Source organism: Cotesia glomerata, linkage group LG4, assembly GCF_020080835.1.
Source record: "Cotesia glomerata isolate CgM1 linkage group LG4, MPM_Cglom_v2.3, whole genome shotgun sequence".
Taxonomy (NCBI): Eukaryota; Metazoa; Arthropoda; class Insecta; order Hymenoptera; family Braconidae; genus Cotesia; species Cotesia glomerata.
The window spans coordinates 12,654,926-12,679,417 of NC_058161.1; the positions used below are offsets into that span (position 1 = coordinate 12,654,926).

The 24,492-nt window shown below is 27.8% G+C and overlaps 2 protein-coding genes across 2 annotated transcripts in view; both read left to right on the forward strand.

The window, feature by feature from the left end:
- The window catches only part of LOC123263541 (carboxypeptidase Q-like), a 46,052-nt gene extending 42,593 nt beyond the window's left edge, over positions 1-3,459 (forward strand). Inside the window, exon 7 of the mRNA XM_044726399.1 lies at positions 3,443-3,459. The gene's annotated coding sequence lies outside the window, so the exon portion shown is untranslated. The remainder of the gene's footprint in view (positions 1-3,442) is intronic.
- A 1,911-nt stretch (positions 3,460-5,370) lies between these two features.
- LOC123263534 overlaps positions 5,371-24,492 on the forward strand; it is a 111,960-nt gene continuing 92,838 nt past the window's right edge. The window contains exons 1-2 of the mRNA XM_044726388.1: positions 5,371-5,574; positions 16,160-16,391. Coding sequence (XP_044582323.1) covers positions 5,551-5,574; positions 16,160-16,391 — 256 coding nt within the window. The 5' untranslated portion in view covers positions 5,371-5,550. The remainder of the gene's footprint in view (positions 5,575-16,159; positions 16,392-24,492) is intronic.

The following is a 24,492-nucleotide window of genomic DNA, read 5'->3' on the forward strand; positions in this document are numbered from 1 at the left end:
GCTTTGTCATTCATAAAAAATGTAATTAAAAAATTAAATACAAATATTTATCATTTTCAAATGAACATATTAAATATTGATAGTATTATTTTGAATATTAATCAATAATATGTTATTTTTCTCTAGATATTTCAATAAAACTTTGAAAATTTTTGGTGTGCCTATTGCCATATCCCACACTGAAAAAATATATATGCGCATATATGCTGACAAAAATACATATACGTCGCACATATAAAATATATACGCCACACTGATAGAAGGATTTGCTTATATTTAATAAGCTTTATTAACTGTTAATAAATGATTTTTTAACATCATAAGATTTAATAAATATTTTTTAACAGTTAATAAATTATTTATTAAATACGATTTATTGAGGAAGTCCTTTCGCTCCAGTTGAGTGATAACAACTGTAGTAGTAAATTTTCAATAAATTAAAATACAAAACCCATAAAAATTCCTAAAATTAATAAATAAATAGTATATGAGGCATTAATCGTTGAAATTTTGAAAATTAAAAAAAAAAATAGTTAAATACAAAAATTAATTTGACTGTTGTAAATCAGCTGTTAGTAACCTGTCCGTGATTTGGCAACGCTTTATTTCGGTTGTTTACATTTTTATTTGCACAATATAACCTTAACCGTGTTTAACTTTTTGCAGTCAGTGTAAATAAATAAATTAATTAAAAATGTTTAGTCACAAAACCATAACATTCTAATGTCTCATGGCAGGAATGCTAGTATTTTTTAATTATTGTTTTATTTTTCAATTATGAATTATGAAAATTTGTTAACAATAAATTAACTAATAAGTATGCATGAAAAACATAAGCGCGTTAAAGTTTAGTTTGAATTTATTGAATGGTCTGAAGCTCGCGCGCTACACGGAAAAAAAATCCTATGAAAAATTACTATAGTAACATCGTAATCCAGGACTAGACTTTCAGTATCTCGATTTTTACGATGCTGCCGTCTACAGAATACAATTTGAATTATTGAAAATTACGATGTTATTTAGTAAATTTTTTTTCCGTAAGAGCAAGTGAATAAGGACGCATACTATATGTTTTAATAAAAGAGAGACAGAGTCTAGTAGTTTGTGACGCCACCACCGAAAGATGACCAACTACTGTATCGAGGGTCTTATTATGTGACTGAACAGAAACTTTAGTAAATCCCTCCGATAGCGTGAGGTAATAAACCTTGGACTTGAGGCGGAGAGGACACCGGGTTCGATTCCTGGATGATACAGAATTATTTTTTCGGTGACCTAAACTTCTTTTTAATTTGAGTGATAGAAATTTACGATGTTGCATCGTATAAATTACGATGTTTGAGTTCTGGTCCGGCACTGCAATATCCGATACTAAAAATTACGATGTTTTCATTGTAATTTTTCGTACAATTTTCTTTCCGTGTACGCAACGTTGCCAAATCTTTTGACTCCATTTTATTGTAGGTAACTTGAGAATTTTTTGTGATTTTTAAATATTAATTTCTCAATAAATATCTCGGTAACTGATATATTTTATTGCAAAAAAAGAAACCTGAATATTTCGAAAATCTGATTTTTAGTTTTTTTTTACTTCATCTAATCCATGACTGATAGTATAATCCGAGAAATACTGCAAACGTCTGATTTTCTCGTAAGACTCTGAACAAATACTAACATTTAAAAATTTTATTTTTTCAAAAATTTGTCCGGTAAAGTATAATTTAAATCTCACTATAAGATAAATAAGGACCTTAACTATTAGAAAAAAATTAAATTTACTCATAATCTAATATTTTTTATTTTACATTGGCGGCGAAAGGACCTCCTTAAATGTTAATAAATATTTATTAACAGTTAACAAATATTTATTAATAGTTAATAAGTAATTATTAAGTACAGTTTATTAACTGTTAATAAATATTTATTGATGGTTAATGAATATTTGTTAACTGTTAACAAATATTTATTTAAAATCAAAAACAAAATTAGCAATTTTCTTTTGACACTTTTTATGATCCTACAGCTGGAATACATGATAATAATTAAATTCACTAAATAAATTAACGTTTTTATTATTTAAAAATATAAAAGATAATTATGAGTTGTGATAGAATTTGGTATTTTACAATAAATGTTATTATAATGTAATATAATTAATGCAAATAATTTATAAAGATGATTTTTGTTTATAAGCAATCTTCCTTTCATATGAAATTAAAAATTATTAATTTATCCAAACGCGTCGAATGGTTCAATTGACCCCCGCTCGGGGGCAATTGAACCACTGCTCAGGGTCAATTGAACCAATGACATTTATAACTCAAACCCGAACTTTTAATAAATAACATATTAATTGTTACTTTCTAATATTACTGTTGCACATTTTTAATACACATATATTATATTTAATAAATTAAAAATCGATTTAAAAATAATTTTAATTACAAATTGAGTTTATCAAATTGTTAGGTTATTTCCCTGAGTATTTTTCACGTCGAGTCAAGATGCGCGCGCATGTCCCATGCTTCTCCGTATGGTTCAATCGTCCCCGGGACTGCTGGTTCAATTGACCCCGTATAATTTTAAAACAATTAATAGTAAATAATAAATAAATAAACCATTCTATCACTATAAACAAAGTTGAGGATTATAAAATATAAGTATATACAACTACTATAATTCAAATTTTATCAATTAATTCAAAAATTTAAATATTATTAAACAATTTGTCACCAGCCGAAAAGAAAGTTTGCATGCCTAAAAATAAGAAAATCTCAATTTTTCAAAATTTATCGATCGCAATGATTTCAAATTTTGATCATATCCAAGTTTAACATATTAGAATCTAATTCTAAGAGCATGAAGCGTTTTTCAATTTTTCGATTTTTAAGTCGAGTGGTTCAATTGCCCCGTGGTTCATTTGACCCCCTTCTCCCCTACTGTATTCACCCTATTCCTCACCCCTTTCTATCGGTGTTGGAATAGTGGCGATGGGGAAACCACAGAGAAAACCCATGCCAGTACAGTTTGGCTACCGGAGCGACCCCCGACGGTTGGTGTTGGAACTATTCGAACAACCGTCGGGGCTCGAACCTCGCCTCACGGCATGATGCACGAACGAACTAACGGGATAATGACTTAGTCCGCTCGGCCATCATGCCGCTTTTTCCTCCCAAATAAATATTTATTAAATGTTAAAAAATATTTATTAAAATTTAATAAATTAAATAATTGTCTTCAAATAAATTGAATTATTAATAGTTAATAAATTCTTCTATCAGTAAACATACTTTTTTTTTGCCCCCGTATATACGGCATATATTTTTTTTCAGTACGGGTATATTTTATTATTTTTTATTTTATTTATTTATGATTTAATGCCAAGGCAATGGCCAAATGGCAAAGTATACATTTCAATTTTATTAAAGTACACGTAATGAGCAATAAAGATATAATTATATTGTTTTACAATTTCATTTAGAATATTTTTCTGACAGTGGTTTAATATTAAAAATTTGAAAAATGAAAACTTTAGTATGTAATTCTTCTGAACCGTTATCACCTATTCGGTCATTTTTATGCTAGTATAAATCTAATTTCAAGTGGATGGAAATTTCCATCTTCACTAACGATTTGAGACAATTCGTCTTCGGATAGTTAGGTCGATGGGTAACCATCGAACTTGAACACTAGTTAGCTGGTGAATGCTAGTATCTGTTCGACTATATGTTAAGTATTAACGATGGAAAGCTACTGAGAATAAAGGGCAACTTTTTGAAAAAATCCACGAAAAATTAACCAAGCCAGGAATCGAACCTGGATCTCCCCGATTACATGTCAGGATGCTTTTACCAGTTAAGCTACCGGGTCACTCTCCACTTACTTTCTCTCAGTATACACTTAAATCTCAACTTTAGTATGTAATATACTCAACAAATCTTTACAAGAATAATTTATGTAGATAGACGAAATAATTTAATTTGTATATATGATTAATTTGTTGTTTAAGACTGATAGCAGGTAGATTTCTTGATAGCAAACACAAAAGAAAATAGTTTTTTAGTAAGTAAGTTGATCCAAAAATTAAACTGAGCTAGGTAATTTGTGAGACGTTCATGGTTGGCCTTCTCGTTCCTTGTGAAGAAAAAATTCATAGGAACTGGTCTTGAAAGTATCAAGACTCAGTAAGTTAGTTATTTCAATTGGTAATTCCCTCCAAAGTCGGATAGCGGATACCACAAAAGAGTGTTCATAGACTAAGCTGGTGAAGTTTGGGATTTTGAAATTATTGTTATATTTGGCGGCTATTCTTTCAGATCTTCTGATATCTGGGGGTTCATCCACAAGGAGATTTCTTAAGTATTTAGGTGCACCAGTTTTGAGGAGTTTATATAAAAAACAAGCCAGATAATAACGTCTTTTAAATTTGATCGTTAACCAATTTAGTGATTGTCTATATGGAGTAATATGCTCGTCACGCCTTAAATTGTAGATAAATCTGATAGAGTTATTTGTAAGACGTTGTAATTTATAATCTAGCTTTTTTGATGAATCAATTAGAACTAAAGAACAGTAATCAATGATTGGATTTATGGTTGCTGTAATGAGAAGTTTGCGCGTAGAAGTTGAGAGAATATTCTTTCTGTGTTTGAGACAGTTTAGTGTGGCATAGACCTTCCTTGTAATATGAGCTACATGAACATCCCAAGAGAGATTATTAGTCAGGTGAATTCCAAGATGTTTTGTTGTGTTCACATATTAGTTCAACTACTGCTCCCGGAGTGTTCAACTACTAAGGCTTGTCAGAATTGATTGTTCAACTACTACTCCGCTGATAGTCTATCTTAAAAACATTGTCAAAATATAAATATTTAATTATCTTTATTATTTTGCTAATCAATTCAAAATTGTTCATATTTTCTTTAAACTCACTAATTTGAACTAATAATTACATCTTTTTATATTAAAAGTAGGGTCAAATACATTTTACTTTGAAACCTGTTCAATTACTGGGTACTTTACCTTATTTTATAATTGAGGAAAATTTTCTTAAAAATTACCCTCACATTTAGCGGGAAGTTAAAAATATATACAGTCATGCGCATCGCTGCTTCTCGAACTGTTCATTTAATGTCTACTTTGGCGCGCATACGTCGACGCATCATGAATTTAAGCTAGTAGTAATGCCAGTTACGCGACAGCCCTCGCAATATTCACTTCGGTCGCTTCTTCCTCAATTTTTTCAACAATATTAACTTTTAATTAAAATCTGGTCCTTGCAAAAAAATTATATCGCGTTTAAAAAAAAAAAAAGAAAATGTATTTATTATTTATCTCTTAATTAATTATTAATTATTATAAATATTAATATTGTTTAATTAATTTTCATAATTTTAATTATTAATAAAAATAAACTTGTTTAGTGGTTAATAATTTTAATTTGTTGAGTGACAAGTGGAGCACGTGTTCAGTGAATTTAAAATTGTTGAAAAAAAATATGATGTGAAGTGTTGATTAAAGTTCGATTGATTAATTACGGCTGTTAATCATATGATTTGGATTTACCTAAAAATGGTGAGGAAGATATATAATAAATAATAATAAATAAATTGTAATTATTATTCCGAGCAGGAAATTTTTATTGAAACACTTGCAGTAATTTTAATATAAAAAGTTTATTCGCGCTTTATTATTCAAACATTATTTAAAGCTCCGGGTCACTGATCCAAGGAAAAAGAGTGCCGGTTTTATTTTCATTTTTTTTTGTTGTGGTAATTCATGACGGTTTCATATAATAACAAAATGAATTTTTAAAAAATTTTAATTTTTTTAATTTGGAATTTTTAAGGATTGTTCAGAAAATTTTTAGAGTTGAGATATTCTATAAAAATGTCATGGATTTTTAGGATATGTCAGATCTAATCTAGATCAGATATATTAGAATTATTGTAAATGTTCGATCTGATTTAGAATATTAGATCTGATCAAATATAGCCGATATGATCAAGTATATCAGATTTGATCAATATATTAAGGTTGATATGATTTATAAGATCTCAAGTGACGTATAATATTTGATCAGATATATTTGATCTGATTTTATATATAAGATATATTTGAATATTTATGTCAGATCTTATCAGATATATTAAATTTGAACAAATATATATATCAGATTTGATATATTAGATCTGGTCATATGTATCAGATATGATCAGATATATCAAATCTTATTAAATATATAAAATCTGATCAGATATATCAGATCTGATTAGATTAGATATATGAGATCTGATCTGATCAGATCTGATTTATGAGATCTGATCTGCTCAGATCTGATATATGAGATCTTATCAGATATGTCAAATCTTATCGAATATTTAAAATCAGATTAGATTTATAAGATATATGAGATTTGATAGGATATATTAGATCTGACTAAATATATCAGATCTAATCAAATATATCGACGGTCTAATTAGCAATCGGTCTAACTGCTTATTTTGTAGATGGTGATTTTTTAACATTTTGATTTAACAATAGTCCAATTATAAAGTATTTGAATGACCCAAACCAAATTATTACACCTCTATAAAATATTAAATGATTTTTTAAAAAGTTATAATCAATTTTTAACTAATGACTTTTTCGTACAAATGGAAGATTTTCTAAAATGGAGTTAGACAATTTGCTAATTAAAACATCGATATCAAATTTGAACATAAATATCAGATTTGATCAGATATATTAGATCTGATTATATACGTCAGATCTGACCAAATATATCAGATTTGACCAGATATATTAAATCTGATCATATGAATCAAATTTCATCAGATATATTAATCTGATTAATTATTAATTATCTGATTAGTTGTATTAAATGTTATTAAATATATATCAGATCTGATAAGATATATTCAATTTTAATATATACACAGAAAAAAGAAAACTCGAAAAATTACATTATAAATAGTAATAAGTGTCCCGTCGTATTTAAAACTAGAAAAATTGCAGTTCGAAATAAAATTTTTCTAAATTGAAATTTTGAATATTAATTTTCAGAGCTTTTAATGTAAATATTCTACAATTCTTAAATATTAAACATTCTACAATGTAATTCTCATAAAATCTGTAATAATTACATTCTGAAACTGTAATTTTTCTAGTTTTCATCACGGAGCGCCACGTTACATTAGATAATGTAATTTTCCTATTTTTTTTCTGTGTATATATCAGATTTGATCAGATATATTAGATCTGATCATATGTGTCACATTTAATCAGATATATTAGATCTGATCTTATATGTCATATTTGACCAGATATATCAAATTTGAACATATACATGTTTGAATCTGATCTATGATTTTTATATAGGTTCAAATCTGCCTTATGAGTTGATCAGATATATTAAATCTGAGCCTTATGAGTTGATCAGATATATTAGATCTGATCCTATGTGTCAGATCTGACCAGGTATATCAGATCTGACCAGATATATAAGATTTGATCAGATATATTGAATCTGATCATATGAATCAGATTTGATCAGATATATTAGATCTGATCTGATATATCAAATCTTATTAGATAAATCAGATCTCATCTAATATATCAAATCTTATTAGATATATCAGATCTGATCTGATATATCAAATCTTATTAGATATATCAGATCTGATCTGATATATTAGATCTGATCATATATGTCAGATCTGACCAGATATATCAGATCTATGAGATCTGATCAGTTATATTAAATTTGAACATATATCATAATTAATCAGATTTATCAGATTTAATCATATATATCAGATTTAATCAGATATATCAGATCTGATTATATATTTATCATATTAATCAGATCCGATTTTATTTCTTCCAAGTAAAAAAAAAAATACTTTTTTGCAACAATATTTTGAGTATCTTTATAAAATCATTAAAAATTGAACATCAAAGTAAAATAACAGAGTATACGTCAATCGAAAATAAAAATTTTTTTAACGCGACATTAGAGATGAAGACCGGAAGTATCCGACCGAATGCAAATAGACATAAGGCATAAGTATATCCCGAGTGAGTTAGTGAGTTGGAAGTATATATAGACACATATATTATGTATACACTGAGTCTATATATTTTCGTTCGACAATTTAATTTTTAATGGTAAACTAGCTCTTACTTAGCCGGTCTTAAAAATAAAATGTTAACTTGTAGGACGGAAATATTATACAAAATTATATGAACATGCAGTAGATCACTGAAAATAATCCACATAGGAAATAGAGTTTTCTCTGTAGGAGTAGGAGTAGGAGAAGAAGAAAGGTAAAGAGGGGCAATAAAGACTCCGAAATAAAAAATGAAATGAGATAAGAAATAAAATAAATTGTAGGAAGGATGTTATAACAAGGACATTTGTTTTTAACGAGGTTAAACTAAAAGTTCCCGTTATAACCCGGGTCTGCTTTCTGCGCTCGCACTCTATTCAGCAATAACAAATACAATAAAACAATGCAGAAAACCCATAAAACCACGAAAAACATTACCGAAGTTTACGCCAACGTTACGCCGAGTAATGAGTATCGTAAACAAAGAAAGAGACTAATTAAAAATACAAAGTAAATCGACCCTTTATTTTTTTTTCGTTTTTTTTTACAATACACTTGCGGTTTTAGGACTTTTAATGTTAATTTATCCGGAAATGGCTGACGTAGGAACACTTTTTGGGGAATTATTAGGAAGGTAATTTTATTTTCTACAAGATTTGTCGTGAGTTCAATATACTGTTAAAAATTTTTGTAAAATTACAATGATATTACAAAACAAATAATAAGTAAAATTACAAATCAGTGTATAGCAATGCGAAATAAAATACAATTCATGTAATTTTCCAACACCTGTCAGAAAATCTACTAAGATGTATTGTAATTTTACAATCTTCATGTATAAACCTAACACGCATTGTAATATTACAGAACCGTTGGTCAATTTTTAAGAAAAAGCTTTTTAATTTTGCAAACATTATTTGTCATCTGATTCGGTATAATTCTATGTAAAATCACAAAAAAATATTGTAATTTATATTACAATAATCTCATAAAAAATTTAAAAAGCTTTTTTTATTTTTACAATTTTCATTGTAAAATTACACAGTGCGATGTAATATTATCAGACAATTTTAATTATATTACACGAATTGTAATTCTACTTGACTATTTTCTAATTTTAAAAACAATACTTTTCAGTTTTACAAAAATGAGCCCGATGTATCAAAAAACAACAATGTCCTTCATATTTATTTTTACTAATTTTTAGTCTATGGTTGTTTATTTGTAATAATAAATTCAAGGCATCATTTATCTTTTATAAATTTTAATATTACGCTCAAACGATCATTTTGAAATCAATATATTTGAATGAGTATATGTTAGACTTTAATTTTTATAATATTCAATGAATTATAAATAATGTAAAAGTTAGTTATTTTCCATCAATAAACAGCATCAAATAACACAAATAATGTAAATAATAAATAATAAGCCGTAAAGCTCAATCACCACATAGGATTAGCTTATAAGAATAATAAGATGTTAAATGACCTATCGGTCGTACGGCGTAGGGCGTTAGGTATCAGTCTGGCAAGCGCGCGGCTCGTGTTCGATTCTTAGTTAGGGTAAATATTATTTTTACTTTATATCATCAGAGTTGTAAAAATTAGGTCTACGTGAGATGCAAAATCTAGTCAGCGCTTCATAAAAATAAAATGACAACAAATATTAAATCAAATTTTTCCTTTTTATTTCAATTCAAGTAAAATTCAAGGAAAGTAATGTAATTTTACAAACTTAGCTAATCTAAAAATATTTTTAAAATTACAAAACCGTTTTGTAAAATTAGTAACCTCACAGAGTTATATATGGCTATACCCGATTGTAATTTTAAATAAATGTTTTGCCTATTAGCTTCTAATACATTTCTTGTAAAAGTACAATAAAAATTTTCAACAGTGTAATCTTGAAATTGTTTTAAGGAACATTTATCTTTTTTAATTTTAAATGCGATTTTTTTAGAAAATTTTTGAGATAAAATTAGTTTTTAGGACTCGTTAGATAGGAAATTTAAATTGTTCTTAATAAGATTTGTTGTAAATTCAATAGTTTGGGGCTTATAGGCCCTTAAAGATAAAAAAAAAAAAAAAAACGAATCAAACTTATTTTAAGGTAAATATTTTTTTGTATTTTAAATGCAATTTTCTCTGAAAATTTTTAAGATAAAATTTTTTTTTTAACCTCATTGGATAAGAAATTCAATTTCCTACAAGATTGTTCTCTCTAATTGTCATAAATTCAATAGTTTAGGACTTATAGTCCTTTAAAAAATTTTTAAAGAAAATAATTTTCAACCCTATGTTTAAAAAAATCATTTTTTTTTTCTTTTTAAATGCGACTTTCTCAGAAAATATTAAAGATAAAATATTTTTTTAGGACTCATTAGATAGAAAATTCAATTTCCCATAAGATTTTTTTTTATTAAATTTCGGGCATTCAATGCGAAATGGGAAAATGAGTGAAATTTAAAAATTTTTCTAATTTAGTCCTAAAATTTATTATTAAAAGTCTATATTTTACTAATTTGTAAAGAAAATTTTTTTTAATCAATAAGAAAATCGATTTTTCTCTCCTAGTAACTTTTCAGCCCTACTAATTTTTATCCGGGACAAATGTTGTTTTAATAGTTTTAACAACAAATTCATTTTATCTTTGTTATTAACTAACATATTTATTATTATAGTTTTAAGAACAAATTTTGTTTATGTTCGTTATTAATTAACACCTAAGTTTATCAAGATCGTGTTGTCAGCATGCTAAATTCTTTATTTGTGTTTTTTAATTAGTATTTTTTAATTATCCTAAATAATTTACAGTTAAATATATAAACAATAATATTTCTAAGGGTGAAATAATATAAAGGTCTTTTTAATAAACAACTTGATGTAAACATTTTGTACTTGTCCCACCAGTCACAAATGCCTGTCCCACCAGTCACAATAAAAACAAATTTTTAACTTCCCGCTAAGAAAATTGAAAATTTTCAAAAATCGGGAAGTTATTGGTTTTACCTCGTTTTTCGAAAATCGAGTTTTCATCAGATCTCGACGTTTTGAGGTCCTAGGAAGCTTTCCTGACTATTCCCGCGAGGGTGTCACTATGTCTGTATGTATGTGTAGTCCTTATAATGTTAGTCTTGATCAATGTAAATCTTGTGATAAAATAACTGTTAATCAAACGGTAATCGACTTTGTAAGTTCTGTGAAATATTTAGGTACACGGGAAAAAATTTCTGGGAAAATTTACGATACAACTATTGTAAAGCTGGACTATACTTTGATTACTATTAATTTTCAAATATTTTAGAAGAAAAAATACTATTTATTCATGAAAAAATACGATATTACTATTGTAAAAAGTAAGAGATGAAAATTTCCAGTGCTGCCTCTGTATCTTTCCAATAGAACTATAGCAAATTTTACAATAGTTGAATTGGAATGTTTCTCAATTAGTGTGAGTGATGGCCGTGCACAGCGCTAGACTCCGAGTTTATGTAAATGTTAAAGGATATGTGTCTTAGTTTACCTCAGGTAGCGTAGAGGGAGAGTCTCTGGCTGCCAACACAGAGTTCTGGGTTCGATTCCCAGATAGCACGAAAATGTCGGTTTCTTTTTTCGATTACTGTACAGGTACCAATTAGTCCACTCTTCTATCTCTCTCCCTCCCTAATATTTCTTTTAAAAAAACCAACTGTGAATTTTTACAATAGTTGAATTGTAAAGTTCACAAACACATATTGTATAATTTGCTCTATAGTATGCGACTTTTTAAGACTCTTGCTTGTCTTATTTGTTGGATAAAATTTACAATAGTAGATCGTAAAAATTACTAAATAAGAAGTATAGTCCACCGTTACTCTTTTATTTAGTAAAAATTACAATAGTAAATTAGTAAAAACTCCTTCAATTTTATTTCCGTGTATAATACTTGACAATACGCTTTCATGGAATGACCAAATAGATAATGTATGTAAGCGAAGTATGAGAGTTCTCGCGCAATTAAAAATGAATAATGAATTTTTTGGTGAAAAAATAAGGATAAAATTAATTACTACACTTGTTTTTCCAATATTTGATTACTGTGCTCTAATTTACACGAATATCATTCAAAAGCAGCAGTGTAAATTACAACGCAAGTTAAATGCTTGTGTACGTTTTATTTTTAAAATCAGTAGATTTGAGCACATAACACCTTACTATAATAAACTCGGGTGGCTCACGTTGAAAATGCGAAGAAACTACTTTCTCTCATGCATACTGTACAAAGCTATTAATTTCGATCAATGTCAATTATTCCGTAATGAATTAATTTTTCTGCAACCGATGTTGCGCAGAGGAGATGTACGACAAGATTATTTAAGGCTTCCAGCTAGCCATCTTGCTTTTTATGATAAGTCATTTATAGTATCAGCAATACGCGTTTGGAACACATTACCAGCAAATCTTACAAATCTTGATACTTTTAATGAATTTCGTAGCGCTGCATTCAACTATTTTCATAGTTTAGAATCGATTAATTAAGATACTATGTAGTTGTTTCTGATCTGAACGGATTAAAATTAATTTAATTTAATATGACTTAAATTTATATTCTATATTTGTACTAAAATTAATACTATGTATTAAACCAATGTAAAAAATGTAATTTTCTCTTATGTATGGCCACAAGGGATTACGATCTCATGGTCAAATAAATAATATATCTATCTATCTATGTGTGTGTGTGTGTGTGTGTGTGTGTGTGTGTGTGTGTGTGTGTGTGTGTGTGTGTGTGTGTGTGTGTGTGTGTGTGTGTGTGTGTGTGTGTAAGTATGTAAACCTCTTATAACTTTTGAACGGTTGAACCGATTTCATCGCGGTTGGTGCCATTCAAAAGGGCTTCGCCAAACTTAGATTTTGCGTTAATTTGAACCGATTTGGACCGATAGATTTTGAGAAATTTGGAGAAATCTAAAAAAAAGTAGGAAAAAAAATTTTTTCTGAAGTGGTTTTTTTGGGATAACTTTTAAACGGCTCAACCAATCGATTCCAAAAACTAATCAGCTCTCAACCTTGAAAAACCACGTCGATCGCCGCCAATCCGGTCAAAATCGGTTGATTCGTTCGAGAGATATCGTGCAGGAAAGAAAACCGAAAAAAGTGTTTTTTCAGAGTTACTCCGAAATTTATAGTTTGACCAATTGAAACTTAGAAATTCTTTATAAGGCTTAAAAAACTTCGTAGAATGCCGCTAACCGCGTAAAAATCGGTTCATTCATTCAAAAGTTATTGCGGTATGAACATTGAAAAAATAGTGTTCTATGAAACTTCTATCAGACTTTTGAGCTCAAAGAGCTCAAAAGCATAGAAAAGGTATCTTTTTGAGCTCGGAGAGCTTAAAACAACACACAGATTGTTTTTTTGAGCTCGAAGAGCTCAAAAAAGCGGCCAGGTATTAACGGAATTAGCGGGAAGTTGCAGGGATGGCCTTTAGGGTCAACCGTTTTCCTAATTTTTTTTACTTAAAATGATATACCGTTTTTTTACTGATTGTTCGGTTTACGGTTTAGTACATTTTTCATGAAAACAATAGCATCTATCGGTTTTTCTTGACATGTTAACTTTTAAGTTAACAAAAATATAATTGTTCTAATTTATAATTGAAAAAATTTACAGAAATCAATTACTGTATCACTGTATAATTATAAAATGCGCATATTACTCATAATAAATTTACGGATTTTGTATTACAACAATTCAAAAAGTCTGTTTAAGTACTCCCATTTTTATAACTGTTTTAGTACTGGGTACTTTAACTTAGGAAATTTTATTCCCTACAAGATTGCTTTTTATATTTGTCATAAATTCAATAGTTTAAAACTTATAGTTCTTTAAAAAGTTTTCCCATTAAAAACAATTTTCACTCCTATGTTTAGAAAAATTATTTTCTTAATTTTGAATGCAATTTTCTTAAACAATATTGACCCTAAATTTTTCTTTTAGGATTTATTAAATAGGAAATTAAATTTCCTCCAAGATTGTATAAATGAATTTCCTCATAAAATTAATAATTTACAAGTAATTAGCCCTGGAAGTAAACTTCTTAAAATTTCCGATTTTCATCCAAGAAAAAAGCTTTAAATTTATAAAAAAAAAAATAAAAAAATATCCAAGAGTATATTTATTTATAAATAAAATAAAGTAAAAAAAATTTGATCCACTTAACAAATGTCTTAACGAGATAGATAAAATAAAAAAAGTTAAAAATCTAAAGTAAAGAGTAGGTATGTGCCAACTCACGTAGATGTTACTCTGGTTGTGCCTGTTTATATCTCGCTCTCGTTTCTATTCTCGTTTCCACGAAAAGCGTTATGCGTCAGTGGCCTCTTCGTGAAAGAGAACACTGGTAGAGAAGAAATTAAGAGAAAACAAGAGGAGACGCACAGCGTTGAGCTTAAATAAAAGTAATAATAATAACAAAATAAAAATAAAAACAGAGTACTAATGAAAATAAAATGGCAAGATATATAAGTTTGCTCGTCTTCGTAAGTGCGATGACTTTTCTCACCAGATTTTATCTTACCACCCCCGACAGCTGCTCTGAATTACAAACTGCCGCTGATTATCTAATTGATTTTTTATGCCAAAATTAATTAACTTAGTAAAGTTTAGAGTAAAGAGACTGTTTTACTTTTTTTTATATTTTTTTTTTTTTAAGTTAGAACGCTTCAAAAGGGATGTGTACTCTCGTTAGAAATTCTAGAGTTTGATATTACTAAATTACGCGAGTAACTTATCAATTTTTTGTTGAAAATTTAAAAATTTTTATGAATAAAAGCACCAATTATTGACACTAAGAGACATTAAAATTTCATTTTTTTAACGTATTTTGAATTAAAATTTATAGATAATTAAGAAATGACCTTGTATCTTGTGAACTATTGGCATTTTTAAAGATATAAGCTCATCCTGGTATTATACTCATCAAGACCTTTCATTTGAGTACCCACATCAATTTTTCATATATTTTATATATTTATGCATATTATATATGTGTATATATGAAAAATATATCAAAAATGCATGTGGGTACTCAAATGAAAGCTCTTGATGAATGTAACGTCGAAATGAGTTTATTTCTTAAAAAATGTCAATAATTAAGAAATGACCTTGTATCTTGTAAATTATTGGCATTTTTAAAGATATAAGCTCATCCCAATGTTACACTCATCGAGACCTTTCATTTGAGTACCCACATCAATTTTTGATATATTTTATATATTTATATATATTATATATATGTATATATGAAAAATATATAAAAAATGCATGTGGGTACTCAAATGAAAGCTCTCGATGAGTGTAATATCGGGATGAGCTTATATCTTTAAAATACATATTATATATATATATATATATATATATATATATATATATATATATATATATATATATATATATATATATATGAATATATGAATATATGAAAAATATCAAAAATGCATGTGGGTACTCAAATGATAGCTCTTGATGAGTGTAACGTCGAAATGAGTTTATTTCTTAAAAAATGTCAATAATTAAGAAATGACCTTGTATCTTGTGAATTATTGGCATTTTTAAAGATATAAGCTCATCCCAATGTTACACTCATCGAGACCTTTCATTTGAGTACCCACATCAATTTTTCATATATTTTATATATTTATATATATATTATATATATGTATATATGAAAAATATATAAAAAATGCATGTGGGTACTCAAATGAAAGCTCTCGATGAGTGTAACATCAGGATGAGCTTATATCTTTAAAATACATATTATATATATATGAATATATGAAAAATATATCAAAAATGCATGTGGGTACTCAAATGAAAGCTCTTGATGAGTGTAACGTTGAGATGAGCTTATATCTTTAAAAACTTCAATATTTAAGAAAATACAGTGCAATTTAACAAAAATCATAATTTAATAAAGCAAAATTTTATTTATTTATAGTTCACATAGTGACTGCAAGGTTGCTAGTTATAATTATTATTATACAATAAAAAAATTGTTTGTTCCAGATGCTTTCAGTGATATCCCAAAATTACACACTAAAGTCAACATTGTTCTACATATCCCTCCTACTGATAATAAATATCTCAAACGTGGCATCACAATGTGGTGGAACATCAACAGATCGTCAAGATAAGCTCGCCGTTTACAAAGTTATCCTACGGACATACTGGTCGAGAGCTCGGTTTCCACGTCACTATCCTGAATGGCGGCCACCTGCCCAGTTCGGCAAACTAGTTGGTGAGTTTTTAAATTTTTTACCGCTTGAATGGCTCAATACATCGAATATTGTTTCAAATTGAGAATAAATCTAGGGATTAATGAAGCATGACATATCAAGTGAGGTTTAATGAACTGAAAACAAACAAATTTATGTTGAAATTATAAATTATGAATTCACGGAAGCTGTTGGCACAAATAATTAAAGAGAATATTCCAATCAAGCTATTCATGATATGCGTCGATGGTATGTTTGATTTATTTCATCGTTTTTGTCACTGCGTATACTCACTTCATTTGTGAATCTATGATAGTCATCCGAAATTGTTGAACAATGTCATAAATTCTTTTTAGTCGATCAAAAATATCAAAATTTGAATTTTAGAGGATCAAAAATATTTATAAATTTTTTAATAATGTCAAAAATTATCCAAAAGTATGAAAAAAGACCAATCAATTAATCTAGTCATTAAAAAACTAAAACTTTGTCAAAAATTATCTAAAGTTGTTAAACAATGTCAAAATTAGGATTTTTAGGTGTTCAAAAATATCAAGGAACATTTTAATAGTGTCCAAAATGATCCAGAAGCTTTAGAAGTCAAAACTCATTTTTAGGATTAAGTTAAAATTATTGTCATAAATATGGAGGTGTTTATTAAATTAAGCAGTCATGCAAATCGATTCATATGAAATTCAGATTGTTACTAAAATAAAAAAATTGAATTATTGATGATATTCCACGTCATGACGTATTATGACTTACTGATATTTTATAGATGATTTAAATATGCATCCTTATGCAAAATCCATTAAGCTTAAAACTCGACTCACTAGTTCTACCGAAAATAACTAGGACAGTGACAATATTCGTTAGTCAAAAGAATTGAGTTTCATGAATATTAATCTATAAATTTTTATTAATAAAAATTTGATGCAGTATTGTAGAAAATAAAATAAGCTACAGGAAACGTTGATTGACGTTTCTGGCATTAGTTTATTTCCGTTCTGTTTAATAAAATTGTTAAATTTAACAAAATATCATTTATATTGAAATAAAATAAGTAAAAATATAATATCTAAAATTCTTCGGCTATGGGATCTTAAAAAAGGGTTCTCAAGCTTCGGAACCATATATATTATTTATTTTATATCTTAATATTTATCTTAATTTTCAGCGCCCCCATTCAGAAAAAAAAAAATTGAAAATTTATAATTTAATCTTTGGAGGTTAAAAAAAAATATAACAAAATTTTTTTTCATGTCTTCGGCTATAGGATCTTAAAAAAGGGTCTCTAAGCTTTAAAATCATGCATCATACTTAATTTTTACTTAAATAATAATAGTAATTTTCAGCGCCCTCAATTAGAAACGAAAATAAAAAAAATCTGTTTTTTATTTTTAAAGCTAAAAAAAATTGAAAATAAAATTTTTTTTTCATGTCTTCGGCTAAGAAATCTTAAAAAATAATTTTCAAGCTTCAAAATGACGTACAACACTTAATTTTTACCTTAATATTACTCTCAATTTTCAGCGCCCCCATTCAGAAATAAAAATTTAGAAATTTTTCACTTTTGAGGCAAAAAAAATAATTATTAAACACAAAATATGATTATCATTATCATTATATCTGGGATTATAAACTAAAATAACTTGACTACAAAGCCGACAGTTATAGAATGTAATTACTTGATCTAAAGATAGGAATGTAGTTAGTTCCATCGATTATGACAATTAGATAATCAATATCACTCGGTAAACTCGAGCGTAATTGACTTATTTATAGACTCGCCTTTGGCTGACATTTAAAAATTTAACTCCCAAAATTTATATAATTAAGAGGATAAGAAAACTTTACTCTTTATGAAGTATTTATAAAATAAAATGGATTTTTTAAATAAAATTTACTATAATTGGATAGCTGAAGAATATAATAATTGTCTAGGTAAGTTTTAATTTAGAAATTATTTTTTAAATTTGAATTTTGGCGGGAGAGTGACGTAGTTCTGGATCCGGTGCGCAACGCCATCTTACAGAGAGTTTCAAAAACTTTCATAAAACCGGGAAGGTTTAAATGTTTAATTTAATTTAATGTGTTTAAAATTTTTAATTTATTTTAGATTATCTATACAGTTAAGAGAATAAAGAAAATTTTATCTGTGGCGTATTTAAGATGAAATAAGTTTTTTAAATTAAATTTAGTATAATTGGAAAGCTCAAGAACATAATAATTGTCCAGATAAGTTTTAAATTAGAAATTATTTTTTAAATTTGAATTTTGGCGGGAGAGTGACGTAGTTCTGGATCCGGTGCGCAACGCCATCTTACAGAGAGTTTCAAAAACTTTCATAAAACCGGGAAGGTTTAAATGTTTAATTTAATTTAATAAGTGTTTAAAATTTTTAATTTATTTTAGATTAAGATAAAAGCCCTAATAGATGATCACGTACCAGTATATGATCACTCCATGTATCTGTATATCTATATTCACAAATATAGGTATACAAATACATGGAGTGATCATATACTGGTACATGATCATCTATTGGGGCTTTTACCTTATCTATACAATTAAGAAAATCAGGAAAATTTTATCTGTGGCGTATTTAGGATGAAATAAGTTTTTTAAATTAAATTTAGTATAATTGGAAAGCTCAAGAACATAATAATTGTCCAGATAAGTTTTAAATTAGAAATTATTTTTTAAATTTGAATTTTGGCGGGAGAGTGACGTAGTTCTGGATCCGGTGCGCAACGCCATCTTACAGAGAGTTTCAAAAACTTTCATAAAACCGGGAAGGTTTAAATGTTTAATTTAATTTAATGTGTTTAAAATTTTTATTTTATTTTAGATTATCTATACAGTTAAGAGAATAAAGAAAATTTTATCTGTGGCGTATTTAGGATAAAATAAGTTTTTTAAATTAAATTTAGTTAATTGGAAAGGTCGAGACCTGAATTAGTGCCTTTTCAATGTTTCATTTCCTTTTCTAAAATAGTTCATTTATCATGATAAGTTTTCAAAGTAGTTATAAATAGATTAGAATTTCGCGATAAACGTCATTATATTTATTTATCTTATTTTGTAGATGTGAATGTGGTTATATGTCAAAAATTAATTTATATAATTAAGAGACTAAGAAAAATTTAGTAACGGGTATATCTTTATCGTAAATTGGTTTTAATATTTTTTCAGCGATATTTATGATTTAAATAATTAAGAGAATAAGGAAAATTTTGTGACGAGGATATTATTATTTTAAAAGGAATTTTTATAGTTTAATTTGGTATCATCAGAAAGGTCTTGATAAGAATTAGTGCCTTTCGGTTTTATATATTTTTCAGTAGTCAATTTTTTATGTAAAGTTTTTGGAGGAGTTTTTAATAGTTTGTTGGTTCTATAAATTTGTTCCGTCACAATTGTCCATTAAATTATTTTTAATTGATCCTGTGATAGCACTATTATTTCAAAAATTTATTTCAAAACTCCCCAAACTGTGATTAATATAAAAAAATCATCTAGCCAGTTTTCTTATTCATAATCCTTAAATCTCTACAGTCTTATAGTGCAAGTTTCTAAAAATAAAATAATAAAATGTTTATTGGATTGTGGTGTTTCCTTACCCTTTTCCTCGGCGACTGATGCAGTTTGTGACCCATTCCTCCCAGCGAAGAAAGCACGTCTGTTACTCTTCGCTGTATCTTACCCTCACCTTGAACCCGGTTTTCGTCTCCAAGTTCTCCACCCTCTAGCTCCTTTCACCACCCAATCCCGGCGCCCCTTTTTGTTCCCCAAACCCCGGGAGGCTTTTGTTGATTTAATAAACGCAACTCCCGCAGGGTCGGAGAAACGTGCATACTTTTCATCCCACACTTTGTATGAACATCTCACTACCCCGTCTACTGTTCTCTACTTTCCACTTTTACTTTTTTTTACACTTTTTTCCGAGCTTATTCTTTATTCTTCCTCGATTTTTTTACTTTCTTCTTTCAAATCTTAACTTTTTTACTATTTTCATTCTCTCTTACAATCTTCCTTTAATTTCGACATTTTATTTATTCATTGTATCTCTGCTTTTTTGTACCAAAGAAAAAAAAATAAGACACTCGAGTCTTTTATTGAGATTTGGACCGACTCAAAGGATTCGAGAGAAAGGGATGAATTATTTAAATTGTTTCAGATAACTAGAAATAGTTTTTTAAGAGCTGAAAGTTTTGATAATTAGAACAATTATTTTAATATATAAAGATGTAATTATTAGTTCAAATTAGTGATTTTCATGAAAATATAAACAATTTTGAATTCCCGAGTTGAAAAAATTAACTTAAATGAGCTTAATTAACTGCTATACTAAAACAATTGATGTAACCCGCATGAAAAAGCTATACATCCTTCATCATATAAAAAAAATTAGGAAAACGGTTGACCCTGACGGCCATCCCTGCAATTTCCCGCTAATTCCATACTTAAGCGCTTAAAATTGCACCAATGACGTTTTTGAGCTCTTCGAGCTCAAAAATACAATTTATGGGTTATTTTGAGCTCTCCGAGCTCAAAAAAATTGCTTTCCTTTGCTTTAAAGCTCTTCGAGCTCAAAAGTCTGATAGAGATTTGATAAGACACTATTTTTTGAATTTTTAAATCGCAATAACTTTTGAATGAATAAACCGATTTTTACGCGGTTAGAAGAATTCGACGCAGTTTTTCAAGCCTCACAAAGAATCTCAAATTTTGAATTGATCGCGCTTTTTTCGGTTTTCTTTCGTTCACGATATCTCTCGAACGAATCAACCGATTTTGACCGGACTGGTGGCGATCGATGTGGTTTTTTGAGGTTAAGAGCTGATTAGTTTTTGGAATTGAACCTTTAAGCCGTTTAAAAGTTATTCCAAAAAAACCACATTTGAAAAAAATTTTTTTTTCAGTTTTTTGAAGATTTCTCAAAATCTATTGATCTGAATCGGTCCAAATAGTTTTCAAAATCTAAGTTTGGTCAAGCCCTTTCGAATGGCACCAACCGCGATGAAATCGGTCAAGCCGTTCAAAAGTTATAAGCGGTTCACATACTTTCACACAGACACACACACACACACACACACACACACACACACACACACATACATACAGACACCGTGACAACCTCACGGGGATAGTTAGGGAAGCTTCCTGTGACCTTCAAACGTCGAGATCTGATGAAAACTCGATTTTTGTAAAACGGGGTGAAAACAATAACTTCCCGATTTTTGAAAATCTTCAATTTTCTTAGCGGGAAGTTAAAATTTATATTTTACATATATAAAAATATATGTGATTATATAAGGATCAATATGCAAAATTTTGCCGTTTCACATATACAATAATGATATATGTAGTATTATGTATTGATGTTATACTCATTACATATATTTCAATTATATTTTCAGCTATATATGATTAAATATATCGTACATATTATAATCAACTATATTATAAATAGTATAAGAACAATGTATTTTTCAGTATAATTTAAAATATACTTTAAATTATATGTTCAATATAATTTTAATATTGGCATTGGTACCAAAATTACAATAGAATGCTGAGGCCAAATAATTCTCTGAAAAAAAGTTATAAAAAAGAAGAAAATATATCAAGTTGCTCTTAAAACTTAAGATACACGACAAATTATTAATTTTTTTTTTTTTTTTATTAATCTTTCCGTTTTGACCTATATCGACATATCATAAATATCTGGTATTATGTATGGTATTTTATAATAAAATAATATATATTGCCATATAATTGAAATTTTATAAATGAAAGTATACAGTAATAATCTATCTCAACATATATTTTACGAAAAATATATTTATCTATTAATTAGTTTTCTATATAAGTAATTTTTATATAATAATAGTATATTTTATAACATATACTAAGTAATATACGGCACTAATTTTGAATCAAATATATCTTCATTATATTAACAAAACATTTATTATTTCATATATATAATTTCGCCGCTATATATGATCACATATTTCCCACACAGAAAAAAAAATTTCTTGACTGGAGAATAAAATTCTTGGCTCAAGTAAATTTCCGGGTGCCCGAAGGAAGACCGAAGTTATCTTGGCCGAAGTAAAAATTTTTCTTGAAATTCTATTCTTGGTGGAAGTAATTTTTCTTAATTCAAATTATCATAAATACTTGATACAATCAATTTTTATATTGGATCAAGATTTTTAGATACTTCAGGGAAGCAGCGCCACCTACTTCAGTTGAAAAAAAAATTATTTGATCTTCCCATTTGACATGTTTGTCAATAAAAATATTAATGAAAATTTATCATCGAGATATTTAATTTTTGGAGCAAGAGAAAAATTTTCTTAAAACAAGAAAATGTTCTTGATTCAAATAAATTGTCTTGGATCAAAATACGTATTTCTTGAAGCAAGAGAATTCATTTTGTTGAGATAAGTGAAATTTCTTGTGTCAAAAAAAAATTTCTTTTTCGCCCAAGAAAATAATTAGCAAGAAAAATATTTTCTTGGTTCAAGTGAACCATTCTTTCTGTGCATATAACTTTCCATATATGTTCAGCCATATATAGTTTTTTCATGCGGGAAGCTCATGTAAGTTCATTTTTTCGACTCGGGTTGGTTAGCAAAATAATAAAGATAATTGAATATTTTGACAACGTTTTTATTAAGATAGACTATCAAAGGAGTAGACTATCAAATTGAACAATCAATTCTGACAAGCCTTAGTAGTTGAACACTCCGGAGCAGTAGTTGAACTAATAAAATATATGCCAATAGACACACCAAAATTTTCAACGTTTTATTGAAATATCTAAAGAATTATAACATGTTATTGGTTAATATTAAAAATAATACTATCAATGATTAATATGTTCATTTAAAAATGATAAATATTAGTATTTAATTTTTTAATTACATTTTTTATGAATGACAAAGCAAATTTTCAATTATAAATCAAAAAAACTCAATTCAAAACGTTCAATAATTTTTAACTACACTAATTTTTAGCTATAAAACTTATTTAATTTGCAGTAATTAATACAAATGACGATGCTGATCACTAGTCTGTAAACCTATTAGAGATTAGAGTGCTGTTAAAATTATATGGCCTCAGCTTGTTCAAGTTATGGGTACCGCTTTTAAAATTTCGAGGTATAGTTAAACGCGAAATTTAATATAAAAATAACAGTTTATGTCTTTGCAAAAATTATGTATTATTTAGAAAAGACTATTTCATTGGGTGGTACAATTTTTTTTTTTCTTAAAATGATGTACTGTTTTTTTCTTTTTACTGATTGTTCGGTTTACGGTTTATTTATTTATTTATTTAATAATTTTGACCCTAGAGCAAGTGCTCCCTAAGGGCCATACAATCAAATACATTTATAATGAGTACATTATATAATAATAATAATATTAATAAAAATAATAATAATAATAATAATAATAATAATACATAAGTAAAATGGTAAGCAAACAACAAAAAGACTAAATACAAAAATGATTAGCTTAAATTGGCAGTAATTGCCATTAGTTATTATTATTAGTTAGCATTGATTAACATAGATTAAAATTGATTAACATTGACTCTTCGCAACATTTGAACAGTTATATATCACCACAATTTTACACTCTTAAGCATCTCTCTCATTGTCAGAATGCCATTGAAAACTTGCAAGCCTGAATTCCTGAAATGTGCCCAACACAACAAGATCATCCGGAAGCTGATTCCAGCATCTTATCGCAGACAATAGAAATGAACGTTCATAAGTCAATGTTCGACAACTCGGCTGATAAAATACATTATTCCTGCGCACAGCACGATCTCTGACTGAGAGCAGTATACGAAATCCTTTAGTTTAGTGCCTTTTTCATAAAAAAATTAGCGTCTGTCGGCTATTTTCGACATGTCAACTTTTAAGCTAAACTGTTAAAAATTTTTGTAAAATTACAATCATATTAAAAAATAAATAATGTAAAATTACAAATCAGCGTATAACAATGCGAAATAAAATACTGTTCATGTAATTTTCCAACACCTGTCAGGAAATCTACTAAGATGTATTGTAATTTTACAAACTTCAGGTATAAATCTAACACG